This window comes from Nematostella vectensis, chromosome 11, assembly GCF_932526225.1.
Source record: "Nematostella vectensis chromosome 11, jaNemVect1.1, whole genome shotgun sequence".
Classification (NCBI taxonomy): Eukaryota; Metazoa; Cnidaria; class Anthozoa; order Actiniaria; family Edwardsiidae; genus Nematostella; species Nematostella vectensis.
In genome coordinates this window covers 16032545-16046030 of record NC_064044.1, presented here as the reverse complement: position 1 = coordinate 16046030, position 13486 = coordinate 16032545, and the positions used below count along the sequence as shown (strand labels likewise).

The window sequence follows — 13486 nt, the reverse complement described above, 5'->3', positions numbered from 1 at the left end:
TATCGTCAATATGATGTTATGTTCTCTGTTCTGGTATCGTCACTATGATGTTATGTTTTGTCTTCTGGTATCATCACTATGATGTTATGTTCTGGTATCGTCAATATGATGTTATGTTCTCTGTTCTGGTATCGTCACTATGATGTTATGTTCTGTCTTCTGGTATCGTCACTATGATGTTATGTTCTGTGTTCTGGTATCGTCACTATGATGTTATGTTCAGTGTTCTGGTATCGTCATTATGATGTTATGTTCTGCGTTATGGTATCGTCAATATGATGTTATGTTCTGTCTTCTGGTATCGTCACTCTGATGTTATGTTTTGTCTTCTGGTATCGTCACTATGATGTTATGTTCTGTGTTCTGGTATCGTCACTATGATGTTATGTTCAGTGTTCTGGTATCGTCACTATGATGTTATGTTCTGCGTTATGGTATCGTCAATATGATGTTATGTTCTGTGTTCTGGTATCGTTACTATGATCTTATGTTCTGTGTTCTGGTATCGTCAATATGATGTTATGATCTTATGTTCTGTGTTCTGGTATCGTCAATATGATGTTATGTTCTCTGTTCTGGTATCGTCACTATGATGTTATGTTTTGTCTTCTGGTATCATCACTATGATGTTATGTTCTGGTATCGTCAATATGATGTTATGTTCTCTGTTCTGGTATCGTCACTCTGATGTTATGTTTTGTCTTCTGGTATCGTCACTATGATGTTATGTTCTGTGTTCTGGTATCGTCACTATGATGTTATGTTCAGTGTTCTGGTATCGTCACTATGATGTTATGTTCTGCGTTATGGAATCGTCAATATGATGTTATGTTCTGTGTTCTGGTATCGTCAATATAATGTTATGTTCAGTGTTCTGGTATCGTCACTATGATGTTATGTTCTGTGTTCTGGTATCGTCACTATGATGTTATGTTCAGTGTTCTGGTATCGTCACTATGATGTTATGTTCTGCGTTATGGTATCGTCAATATGATGTTATGTTCTGTGTTCTGGTATCGTTACTATGATCTTATGTTCTGTGTTCTGGTATCGTCAATATGATGTTATGTTCTCTGTTCTGGTATCGTCACTATGATGTTATGTTTTGTCTTCTGGTATCATCACTATGATGTTATGTTCTGGTATCGTCAATATGATGTTATGTTCTCTGTTCTGGTATCGTCACTCTGATGTTATGTTTTGTCTTCTGGTATCGTCACTATGATGTTATGTTCTGTGTTCTGGTATCGTCACTATGATGTTATGTTCAGTGTTCTGGTATCGTCACTATGATGTTATGTTCTGCGTTATGGTATCGTCAATATGATGTTATGTTCTGTGTTCTGGTATCGTCAATATAATGTTATGTTCAGTGTTCTGGTATCGTCACTATGATGTTATGTTCTCCGTTATGGTATCGTCAATATGATGTTATGTTCGTTATGGTATCGTCAATATGATGTTATGTTCTGCGTTATGGTATCGCCAGTCTGGTGTTATGATTTGTAGAAATCAGTTAAAAACAATTAAAATTGACAACTAGAAACATGTTTTCGTGTGAGACCCCATCAAGACCCCTGATTTAAACGAATCCCCTGAAATTTAGCCTGTTAATATAGCCTGTTTGCAGCCATTTGCTGGGCAATTCGAGCCGAGAAACTCGAGAGCTGGGAAAGGAAGAAGCAAGAAAGTTGTTTCTCCCATCTACCAATGGCGCGCGACTCGACGTCACAGACACCGACAAACGCCGGTGAACAGGCCACTTAGGGACCAGTATCTTCTGTTTTGTGTATACTTTTGTTTTAAGAATGTCTAATTTTCAGTTAAGGCTGGGCAGTTTGCATTGAAAGACTGAGAATGTTCCCTATTTCAGTCAAAAAGGAATATCGAGTGAGTTATTATTACAGTGCTGTAGCAGGTCTTTTTACACGACACAAAACAGGCGCGTACAAAGGGTTTTGTGCGCGAACCCTTCCTCCCTTGTCCGCTAAAATGTGTGTTTTTTTTTAAACTAACCCCTAACAAGTCAGGCCCGTAGCCAGGATTTTGAGCGGGGTGGTTCGTTTTTCCATTTCAGCGGACCAAATTTCCGGTCTACTCGCCTTATAACATTAGGCAATCAATCTTGTATTTAAAATGTTATTAATAGGGTATTTTTTAACATATAGTGATAATAATAAAGATATTTATTATAAAAATATTTTTATAGTTATTCTAAAGACATATTGATGTGCACGGTATATCTCCAGCCAAACGTTATATAATTTTGTTTGCTCTGAGCGGACCTTCAAGCCCCCCTGGCTACGGGCCTGAAGTGGCATTTTTCCAAAGGCCACGAACTCTCCTTAATATTTAGACCGATGATACATGGTACGAGAACAAGCCACTGAGAGTAAATAAACTGTCATTATGTATGATGATCTAAGCAAGGACTGGTCCAGTCATATGGTCTACGCAAACCACAGAGTGTGCCAGCGTCACATGCCGATTTCTGGAGAGTACACGAATGATGTACAGAAACCGCACATGAAAACGTCAAAAACCGCAATACCGCGGAATAAAATACGCAAAACCGCGCAAAAAAAAATACGCAAAACCGCATCACCATCAACTTTTCCAGCCAATGATATAACTTCGTTTAACTTTTATTGTGAGAATAACCAATCAGAAAGCTGATGTTTGTGAGTTTCCCTTCTTTCATCACTACGAAATCAGAAGAAAAAAACAAGTAACATTAGGGGGGAACGGACTCGAAAACCCATAGTAGCGCCCCTACAATATTGAGCACTTATAAATAAATTACACATTTGAAGAGAAAAATATTAAATCCTGCTCATTTAGACTTAAGGTTAGTAAAATCCTTTAATAATAAGACAACAATTCCCTAACCTCCCCACGAGATATCAAATAGACGATCGCTAACCTCCCCGTTAGATATCAAATAGTCGGTCGCTAACATCCACATGAGATATCAAATGCTCTGTCCCTAACCCCCCCCCCCCCCCCCCCCAACGATATATCAAATATGGTCGGTCGCTAGCCCCTCCCCCCCCCACGAGAGGGGGTCGCTAACCCCCCACGAGAAATCAAATGGTCGATCGCCAACTTTTTGAACTTGAAGTCCATACTTCTTTGCTAATATCGTTTCAATTCATTTCTTTCTTTCTCAATCATTTGACTCGATCTTACCTGCGTAGATAAACGGGTTTAGATAACTCGAGTTTGTATCTTCATCAGAAATTGGAGCTGTTAGAAAACGAAATTCAACGCCTTCAAAATCGCTTAGGAGACCATTTTGTTTTGTATTAGCGGGTAGACTGTACGGAGATCCATGTTTACTCGGAACACAGCCCATGTCAGTGAAAAAGGAACGACTACCGAAAATTTACGAGAGGAAAGGATAGTGTTGCGATGACGATGATAGTGACGTCTTAGTTTTTTTTTCATAACAATAGCCCTAGCAACTACACAAATATTTTTACCTTAATAACAGCAACTCTTCCTTTGAAAATATCATGAAATTGATTTAATATGTTTAAGACTTGTAGTAGATAACTTTTCGCAGAAAGAGGCTCTAGGAGCCAATTTTCTAGAAAACTGAATTAATTACTGTTTTAGTATTTTTAGGGGTAATTTCGTTTCTGCGGTATTTCATCTGATCTTTGTTACGCATATGATTTTTTGTGTCCACTCCACAGGCTTCCCAGGCTGATTTGTATTTTGATTTCATGCAGACCAGCGGTCTTTCTAGCGCATGCGCGAGTTTCATATAGTGGATGCGATTTTTCGTGTCCACACCACAGGTTTCCCAGTCGGCTTTTGCATTTTGATTTCATGCTGATCTGTGTTTTTAGCGCATGCATGAGTTTCATATAATCCATTTTTCTTATCCACACCACAGGTTTCCCATTCGGCTGATTTATATTTTGATTTCATATCGATCAGCGGTGTTTTAGCGCATACGCGAGTTTCATATAGTGGATGCAAATTTTCGTGTCCACACCACATGCTTCCCAGTCGCATGCTGCCCTGTACTGAAACATGTTCGTCCCCCTAGGAGCACACCTTTCTATTAGAAACTTTTAGGTTTTAGCAATTTTGTGTGCAGTAATTTTTGGTGTGCAGGTATTTTTAGGGATATTTTTAAATTTCCCGACGAGCATTTAGGGTTCATGGTCTCCACTTGGGTTAGTACATGAACCTACAACTAGGATACCCTTATCTCTTGTTCTCTCCTCAAATTTGGCCGCCAGTGACGTCACTTGCAAACCAAGAATATGAGATACGGAGTTTTGGGAGTTCCACATGTCAAGAAAGCGTGGTTACATGGCTTTAGTGGGCAGGCGGGGCAGGCGAAACCACAGTGTTTCCGCGCGATGACCAAAAAACTGAGTCGTATAAGCCATTTTTCCTTATCTACAGGCACGGGGCTCCGCGCGCGGCCCTCCTCCACAAACTGTTACAGTAAACTGCTTGCAAATAAAACGAATTGGAATATGCAGTTTTTTTTCCAAGAAGAAGATATCATATCATTTTGATATGACATTTCTCAGAACAGCATAGCGTGACATTTCTCAGAACAGCATAGCGTGACATTTCTCAGAACAGCATAGCGTGACAGGGGTCAGAACAGCATAGCGTGACAGGACGTCTGCTCAGGAAACAAGTTTGTTTTACTTGAGAACCCGAGAGCCTCGTTTCCATGCGCGTGTCCTGTCGTGACATTAACACGTGCTATTCTCAGGCAGCCCCCCGTGCACGCTCCTGATTCTGAGAAAGAACTCTAGTACATGTGGGAATCGAAACTCTTGTCCCACGACAGGTCAGTTTTGTTTAGACGTTAATATTGCCCCGTTCTCAGGGCACGACGGCGAGATCAGATCCGGCGATCTGAGAAGCTTGCTCCATCCCTTTGTCGTACGTAATTCGCAAAGGTTCGTGTAATTGTAGCCGACTCGAAGAGATCATTCCTTGTGTGATACATGAAACGTCTGTGTGTTTTAGGGAGACTACACCGGATAACTCACCAAAGTAATGTGGCGTATTATGCGATTTCGGGGTGCTTCGTTTGCGAAGGGTTTGCTGACTAGTTTGTTATGCTTTGGTTGCGGTCTCTTGATATACAATTCGCGATCAGCAGGGAAAGGTGAGTTTTATTAAGAGTGGTTTAGAAGGGTAGGCGATAGTCGCTTTGAAACAAACACTGGCGGTTCTTTGTTAGAACACGAAGATCTTATTTATAATGTTCATCGTTATCATAATGGAACCTGGATTATAATATCCCTGAAAAAAAAAAGGTTTCTAGTCACTTCTTCCACAAACCGTGTCGTCCACAACCATTTCGTCCACAAATTGAGTCAATTCGTCCACAAGTAGAGTCAACTCGTCCACAAAAATAGAGTCAATTCGTCACCAGTGTGATTCTGGTTCCTTATTCGCAGTTCCTTATTCGTCTGTTTCCTTATTCGCTCAGTTCCTTATTCAAATCCGGGGGGGGGGGGGGGGGGTACTTACATGATACCTTTTAATTCGAGTTGAAACAGTATTTAGGCATTACAGTTTATTCAGAACAAGTCCAACAGCATTTTCGTCGGGTAATTTTGGTTGCTTTAACGTGCTTTGCTGCTAAACGGAGCTGTGAACATGAGACTCTATCTGCTACAAAAGGTCAAATTACGCAATGCGTGCAATCGCTTTCACAAATGAATCTAGCAAAAAAGAGGAAATCTTATTACCGTATCGTATTTGTATCTTGGGCTTTCTTTCCAAACGCATTAATATATTTAGAGGAGAAATATTCACGCTTTACTTGACTACGTACACGTGTAGAAGGAATTTGACCTTGCTAACAAAACCACATTTTGACATATAGTGCTTGTTGTCAATTAACACCTTGGCTACCCGATATTTATTAGATGAGAGGTAGATTTCTTCTTTTTTGCTAGATTCATTTGTGAAAGCGATTGCACGCATTGTCTGGCAAAATGGTGTGTATTTTGGCAGATACCAATATCGATCTCCTCAAAAGTACTAGGTGTCAATATGCCCATAATTTGTCTCTCTTTTGTCTCTCTTAAGCTGTTACCTCATTCCCACTATTGACAAGCCTACGCGAGTACACAAAAACTCCGCGACACTGATCGATAACATTTTTGTTAACTCTCCCGAACAGGTCACGTGTAGTGGGAATACTGTCACAGATGTTAGCGACCACAGTTCTGCTTCTTTTCATCGGCTAAGGCTAAACCAATTAACGAAAAGAGGAAAGTGCGCGATTTTTCAAATTTCTCAGAAGAGAAATTTACAAATGACGTATCTCAAGTTGACTGGGACAGTCTCGTTGATAACGGCCGTCACGACATAAATAAAATATTTTCTTCGTTTTACAAAAAACTAAACAAGCTTGTTAATAAACATGCACCATTAAAAACCCTCTCAAAAAGAAAAATAAAGCAATTAACCAAACCCTGGATTACAAAGGGGACAAGAACCTTAATAAAGATAAAAAATAGGCTATATCACGCCTCTGGAAATACAAGTAGATATAAATACTATCGTAATAAATTAAATGCTCTAATTCGATCTAGTAAAAAAGCTATTAGCTATTTTGAAAATAATATTTCAAATATGAAAAAAACTTGGGAGGGGATAAACTCCCTATTGCAACGGAGGACTAAATCATCTAAATACGTTAATGCCATTAATGACCTAAATAATAATAACATAACTAAGGCCCCCTGCGCGTATCCAACATTTTAAACAATCATTTTGTTTCCGTAGGTCGCAGATTAGCCAACAAACTGCCCCCATCTCAACATAATTTTAGGAATTACCTTGCCACGTCAAATTCCCCCCCCCCCCCCCCCCCGTCTTCGTTTTTGTTCCGATCAGTTACCGCCGCAGAGGTACAGCTTGAAATAATGTCAATTCCCAATCATAAGGCATGTGGACTTTACTCATGTCCTACCCAGCTTTTGAAATGTGCGAGTCATATCATTAGTCACCCTCTAGCTTTACTTCTTAATATGTCTGTTGCCCAGGGAACTTACCCTGATAAACTAAAGATGTCAAAAATTGCCCCAGTCTTCAAGGCAGATGATGAACTCGACCCGAACAATTACAGGCCCATATCACTTTTATCCAACCTTAACAGGATTTATGAAAAACTGGTATACACCAAAATGGTCTCCTTTATTGAGGATAAAGGGTTGTTATACAAGGCTCAATATGGTTTTCGAAAGTCCCATTCAACACACAACATGCAACATTAGACATAATTAACACGATTCAAAGAAACATGGACAACCGCTTTTACTCTTGTGGTATCTTCCTGGATTTGAAAAAAAGCTTTCGATACGGTTGACCATGATATCCTTTTAGAAAAATTAAATTTTTACGGTTTCAGGGGTGTCATAAATGATTGGTTTTCCTCATACTTAACAAATCGCAAACAGACAACTGAAATAAAAAAAATTGCATATCTGAGAAATCCTCCATTACTTGCGGAGTTCCACAGAGCTCGATCCTTGGACTGCTATTGTTTCTGATTTACATGAATGACATGCAGTACTCCTCAGATAAACTAAATTTCTTTCTTTTTGCTGATGACACGAATATCCTGTATGCCGGTAAAAGTGGCAAATCAATAGAAACTACTGTAAATAATGAGCTGTTTAAAGTCTATAATTGGCTTACGGCAAATAAATTAACGCTAAATATAAAGAAATCAAATTTCGTCATTTTCCATCCATACCAAAAAACTCTAGCTTGTCATCCTAAAATACTAATTTATGATAATGATAAAAAAAACTGTCAGTCTTGAGTGTAAAGAGTACGTCAAGTACCTTGGGGTACTAATTGATAAAAATCTCACCTTCAAATACCACATTGAGCATATTACAACAAAGATAAGCAGAACTGTGGGATTGATAGCTAAACTGCGACATTTTGTCCCAACCAAAACCCTACTTCATATCTACCAGTCCTTAATCTTGCCCCACATTTCGTACGTAGTGACCGTGTGGGGTCATGCCAGTAAGTGTTACTTGAACAAAATTCTATACTTACAAAAACGTGCTCTGCGCTTTATGTTTTTCGCTCAAAAAAGTGATCATGCGGTCCCCTTTTTCACTAGAACTAATATTTTACCCATACAGTCGTTATATTTTGAACAGGTGTGCCATCTTATGTATGATATCCGAAATGGAACCGCCCCACCCAATATTCTAAACCTTTTCACGGATACCAAAAGCGTTCATTCTTACAATACACGATCATCAACCTCAAATAAATTCTACATACAAAAATCTAGACTTGAAATCCAGCGAAATTCTTTTTCAAGAGTGGGCGCAAGGGTGTGGAATGAGCTGCCACAGTCATTGAGAGAGTCCTCCAAAAAACAGTTTAAAACAAAACTGCGTTCAGCCCTTGTTGATATCCTTATTAAATATGATGACTATATTGATGTCTGCCAAATCAGCACAGCTTTGAAAAATCATAATTTATTGGTATCATAAACTCACATACTTATGTTTGCTTTGTTTTCCCCTTTTTTTTATCATCAGATAAATAATGCTGTTAATGCTCTTTTTTTCTCTAAGACCAGAAGTGTTTATTTAAATTTTCATTTTTCTCCAATTTTTTTTTTCAAATTTTCAAATTTCCATAATATACTAGTTCTCACTTAACTTTGCTTATACAATTATATTTAATATTTATGTAAATAAGTAAGTGACTGATCCGTCTCGATTAGCTGGTCTATTTGCGGATCAGTCACACCTACTACAAATAACAATTTGATACAATAAAAAAAGTCTAAAAAAAAAAGTCTAAACGATTTGACACAGCGAAGGGCAATCGAGTTAGTAACATAAATTTTTATATAGCAACACAAGAACAATGACTTATCACGAGTCTCAACTCATTAGGGCAGTGAGGCTGATCGGTTTGCTTTTAGTTTCTCTTTTCCATTTCCTTATTCGTATGTTTCCTTATTCAAAACCCGGTGGTGGTGGCGGGGGCCCTAACTCGATCCCGATAACTCAAATTTGCTCCCATGACTTGTCAACTAATCAAGGAAATGGCTTCTCTGTTACTGTCGCCCAGTTGCGACGAAGAAAATTGCGCATCAAACGATTTCGGCGACAGGGAACAATCACATCATACTTCGAGCCACAGTACTGTCTACTGACCTCTTTGCTAACGGGAAAACTACAAGTCCGAGATTTGATTTTTTCAAAAGTTTCTGTTCAAGTGGTTTCGATATAATTTCATGGTATCTAACATGCTGCTTATATTGACAACGATCTTGTAAGGTTTGAGGAAGACTCAGGTGTTCCCTTGCATGGGCGTAGCCAGCGGTTGCCCAGCCCCCCCCACCCCTTCTAGCAGCCAAATCACAGTAAATGTATGTATGTATCTTTGCCTTTAGTGACGTCATTGATGACGTCACAAATCACGTGACCACAGTTTTGCAACTCCCTTGACACAGATAGTTATTGATAGTTTAGTTTACAGACGGACAGACGGACATTGCGTCACGAAAACTCGAGTCGATGGGTTACCAATATTCGCTACCTTTTTTTAGGTATGGGGCTCCGTTTCGCTATGACATGTATGTCACTCAAGCGTTCGAATGTACCAAATCAGGCCCGTACCCAGGGGGGTCCAGGGGGTGCGAACGCACCCCCCCCCCCCGCCACAACGGCCGCAGGTCCACTTTCGGTTCTCAATAGACGTGCTATTTGTAGACAAAAGCTATAAAGCATAAGCTATATCAGTCTGGTATGTAGCCAAATCCGTCGATAAACATCCCGTAGCGACAATGCAAAGGCATAAAAACTTTTTTTTTCTGGGATGTTCAGATTTTTATCAAAACTACCCCCTCTTACCCCCCCCCAGAAAAATTAATGGGTAAAAAAATCGTGGGTACGGGCCTGCAAATGCTGTCGGAGGCGAGATAACGGGCATTATAGCCAAAAGATTCGGAAAACAAAGATAAGGCAATGTACATATCACGTACTTACCGCTAAACTGCTTAAACTTACCTGCCTACAACGATACTCAATTGATATGTTGGTTTCAAACAACCGTCTTTTTTTCCCCATAAGCATCCTTCCAACATGAAGAGCTGCAGCTGTCTCTGACTCTCTCAACCGACAGCAATTTTGTCGAGGCTTTGAGAGATAACGAGAGATTGAAACGGATCTCGTCGTGATCAAATAGAATAAGTATCCTGTACTGCAAGGTTAGCGCGAATTGCACACTCGGCTTGCAAAGCTCTTGAGAATTGACGATTTTGGCGGCAAGGAGCCAAAATCGTCAAATGTACTTTAAATGTAGGCTGCATCCACAAATCTGCATAAATCGTCGTTATAGGCCTTTATATTTGCTCTCAACACAGCGGAATTATAGCGCGAGCTCGAGTTATGAAGATCTTAGGCGTTCATCGGAGCAAAAAAAGTCTATCGCTCGAAACGTCAGCGGAACTACTTACAGTTAACACAGAGGTGTTGAATATTTCATTTTGACCTTATGTTGGTTTTTTTCAGTCCACACGGAAAATCCAAATGGAAAACGGGGCCATCATTTGGAAAATCAGTTCATGACAAACGCGACCTTAATTGCTGGAAATACAACACTGGATGATCAGGGTAATTGTATAGCCCTTATGTGGGAGAAAGGGCGGCTGTGATGATGGCGATGAAGATAATGATGATGGTGATAGCGAAGCGATGATGATGATGATGATGGTGATAGCGATGGCGATGATGATGATGGTGATAGCTATGGCGATGTTGATGATGATGATGGTGATGACGATGATGATTTTGATGATGATGAAGGTGATGACGATGATGATTTTGATGATGATGATGGTGATGACGATGATGGTTTTGAAGAAGGTGATTATAGTGATATGATGTTATCAATGATGCATTTAGCGACGTTTTGTGATTACCAATTGATTATCAATTGTGTTTAGTGATAATCAATTGAGTATCGATTGTGCTTAGTAATTATCAATTGTTTATCAATTGTGTTTAGTAATTATCAATTGATAATCAATTGTGCTTAGTGATTATCAATTGATTATCAATTGTGTTCGGGGATTTATCAATTGATTATCAATTGTGTTTAGTGTTTATCAATTGATTATCAATTGTGTTTAGTGTTTATCAATTGATTATCAATTGTGCTTAGTAATTATCACTTGTTTATCAATTGTGCTTAGTAATTATCACTTGTTTATCAATTGTGCTTAGTAATTATCAATTGATTATCAATTGTGTTTAGAGATTTATCAATTGTTTATCAATTGCGTTTAGTGATTATCAATTGTTTATCAATTGTGTTTAGTGATTATCAATTGTTTATCAATTGTGTTTAGTGATTATCAATTGTTTATCAATTGTGTTTAGGGATTATCAATTGTTTATCAATTGTGTTTAGGGATTATCAATTGTTTATCAATTGTGTTTAGGGATTATCAATTGTTTATCAATTGTGTTTAGGGACTATCAATTGTGTTTAGTGATTATCAATTGTTTATCAATTGGTTTCTAGCCTTCCTGGTTATAGGATTACCCACAGTTCAACGCGCCAACGCCAGCTATTTACTCAACACCCTTCAAGGCCTGGTGGACGGCCTAGACAAGCAAGACAAAAACCAAGTACTGATTGTCGTGTTTGTAGCAGACCTCAACAACCCTCAACAGGCCGAGGACGTGGCACATAACATTAGCGAGAAATTCCCTTCAGAACTGGCCTCTGGCTTGATTCAAGTGATCACGGCACCCGCCTCGTATTACCCACCGCTTACAGGTCTACCACTGCTCTACGGCGACTCCCAGAGCCGTGTGTACTGGCGCTCGAAACAATGCATCGACTACGCCTTCTTATTCGGCTACGCAGGAAGCCTGGGCCGGTATTACATGCAGTTGGAAGATGACGTCATCTCCCAAAAGGGGTACTTTAAAGCAACAAAGGAATTTATCACGGAGAATGAGAAGAAAGAGTGGTTGTTTCTAGAGATGGGGTTCGCAGGGTTCATCGGGATGGTGTTCAAGAGTGCGGACACAAGGCGTCTATCTGTTTTCTTTAAAATGTACTACTGGGTTTACCCCATTGACTGGTTGTTTCGGCAATTCGCTACCTTTGAGTTGTACGGGAATCCTTCATGGGCGAGACACCAGGCCCCAATGTTTATCCACATTGGTAAGGTATCTTCCCTAAAAGGGCAGGTTAGACCACTGGCGGGCTACGAAAAGATCGCAGCATCAAAAACGAGGACGAGAAAAAGGTTCCACTCGCATAAAAACCCGCCAGCAGTTCTAAGCACAACTATGGCCGACACCGTCGACAATGTAGATATCAACACGGCTTATCATCAGGAGCTGAACTCGAGGTTTTGGGCGAAGACTGTCCGAATAGGTGACTCCATCACTATTGTATTCAACAAGACATTAAAACTACGAAAAGTCGTTTTCGTCTCAGGTATAACTGTAGCCCCAGAAGACACGTTTGGTGCTGTTCGACTAGAAACTAGTCATGCAATCAATGCTAACGACACATGTTTGGATTTTTCAAAATGGAAAGAGTTCAGCGGCACAGCGACGATCTGCGCTGGAATGTCTAGAGATCAGGCGATTGAGAGCAAGTGTTTAAGACTTTCGATTACCAAGTTAAACGTAGATAGTCATAATATGATTCGTTGGTTGGCCATCCAAGAGATTGCCGTGTGGGCCTGGTAGGAGAGGAGTGCCTTTGAGGTACATAAGATAATGACTCCCTATGACAAACAGTAGGCGGAGGTGATATAGTCATTTACCTTAGACAGGTGCCAAGCAAAACGTGAGGGGGACTCCCTGTGACAAACATTAGACAGAGGTGAGGTACTTAAGATGATGACTACCTATGACAAACATTAGACGGAGGTGAGGTACATTAGATAATGAATCGCTATGACAAACAGCAGACGGAGGTGATATAGTCCTCTTTCCCTTAGACAGGTGCCAAGCGAATCTGAGGGGGGAGGGGGTGCGACTCCCTATGTAAAACATTAGACTATGAGTAGGATAAAGAGATTTAGCCATTGCCTCAGAGCGGAGATGCTCGATAACACAGATTAGATAATCGCATGTATGTCAAGGATTTACTCTCCATATTTTATGGGAAAGCTATTATATCCTACCTGGTTTAGGGTGAGATAACATAAAATCAACAAATCCATGCTCAACATCCTATAAATCATCGTGCATTTTACCCGTCCGTATAACTGACACAATTGACGGTAGCGCGCGCCACACTATAACACTGTTTTGGTGGCCACGGTAGCACACTTCACACTTTAACGCTTTGTACTGGTGGCCATGGTAGCGCGGGTCGCACTATAACACTTTGTGTTGGTGGCCACGGTAGCGCGCGTCGCACTATAACACTTTGTATTGGTGGCCACGTTAGCGCACGGCACACTATAACACTTTGT

At 40.0% G+C, this 13486-nt stretch overlaps 1 protein-coding gene across 1 annotated transcript; it reads left to right on the top strand.

Moving 5' to 3' along the window:
• Window positions 1-4749: 4749 nt before the first annotated feature.
• LOC5504649 (alpha-1,3-mannosyl-glycoprotein 4-beta-N-acetylglucosaminyltransferase B) lies at window positions 4750-13237 on the top strand. Its single transcript, XM_032372988.2, has 4 exons — window positions 4750-4934; window positions 5005-5146; window positions 10551-10652; window positions 11566-13237. The coding sequence occupies exons 2-4, from the start codon at window positions 5035-5037 to the stop codon at window positions 12750-12752; spliced, it is 1401 nt and encodes a 466-aa protein (XP_032228879.2). The 5' UTR covers window positions 4750-4934; window positions 5005-5034; the 3' UTR covers window positions 12753-13237.
• Window positions 13238-13486: the final 249 nt, after the last annotated feature.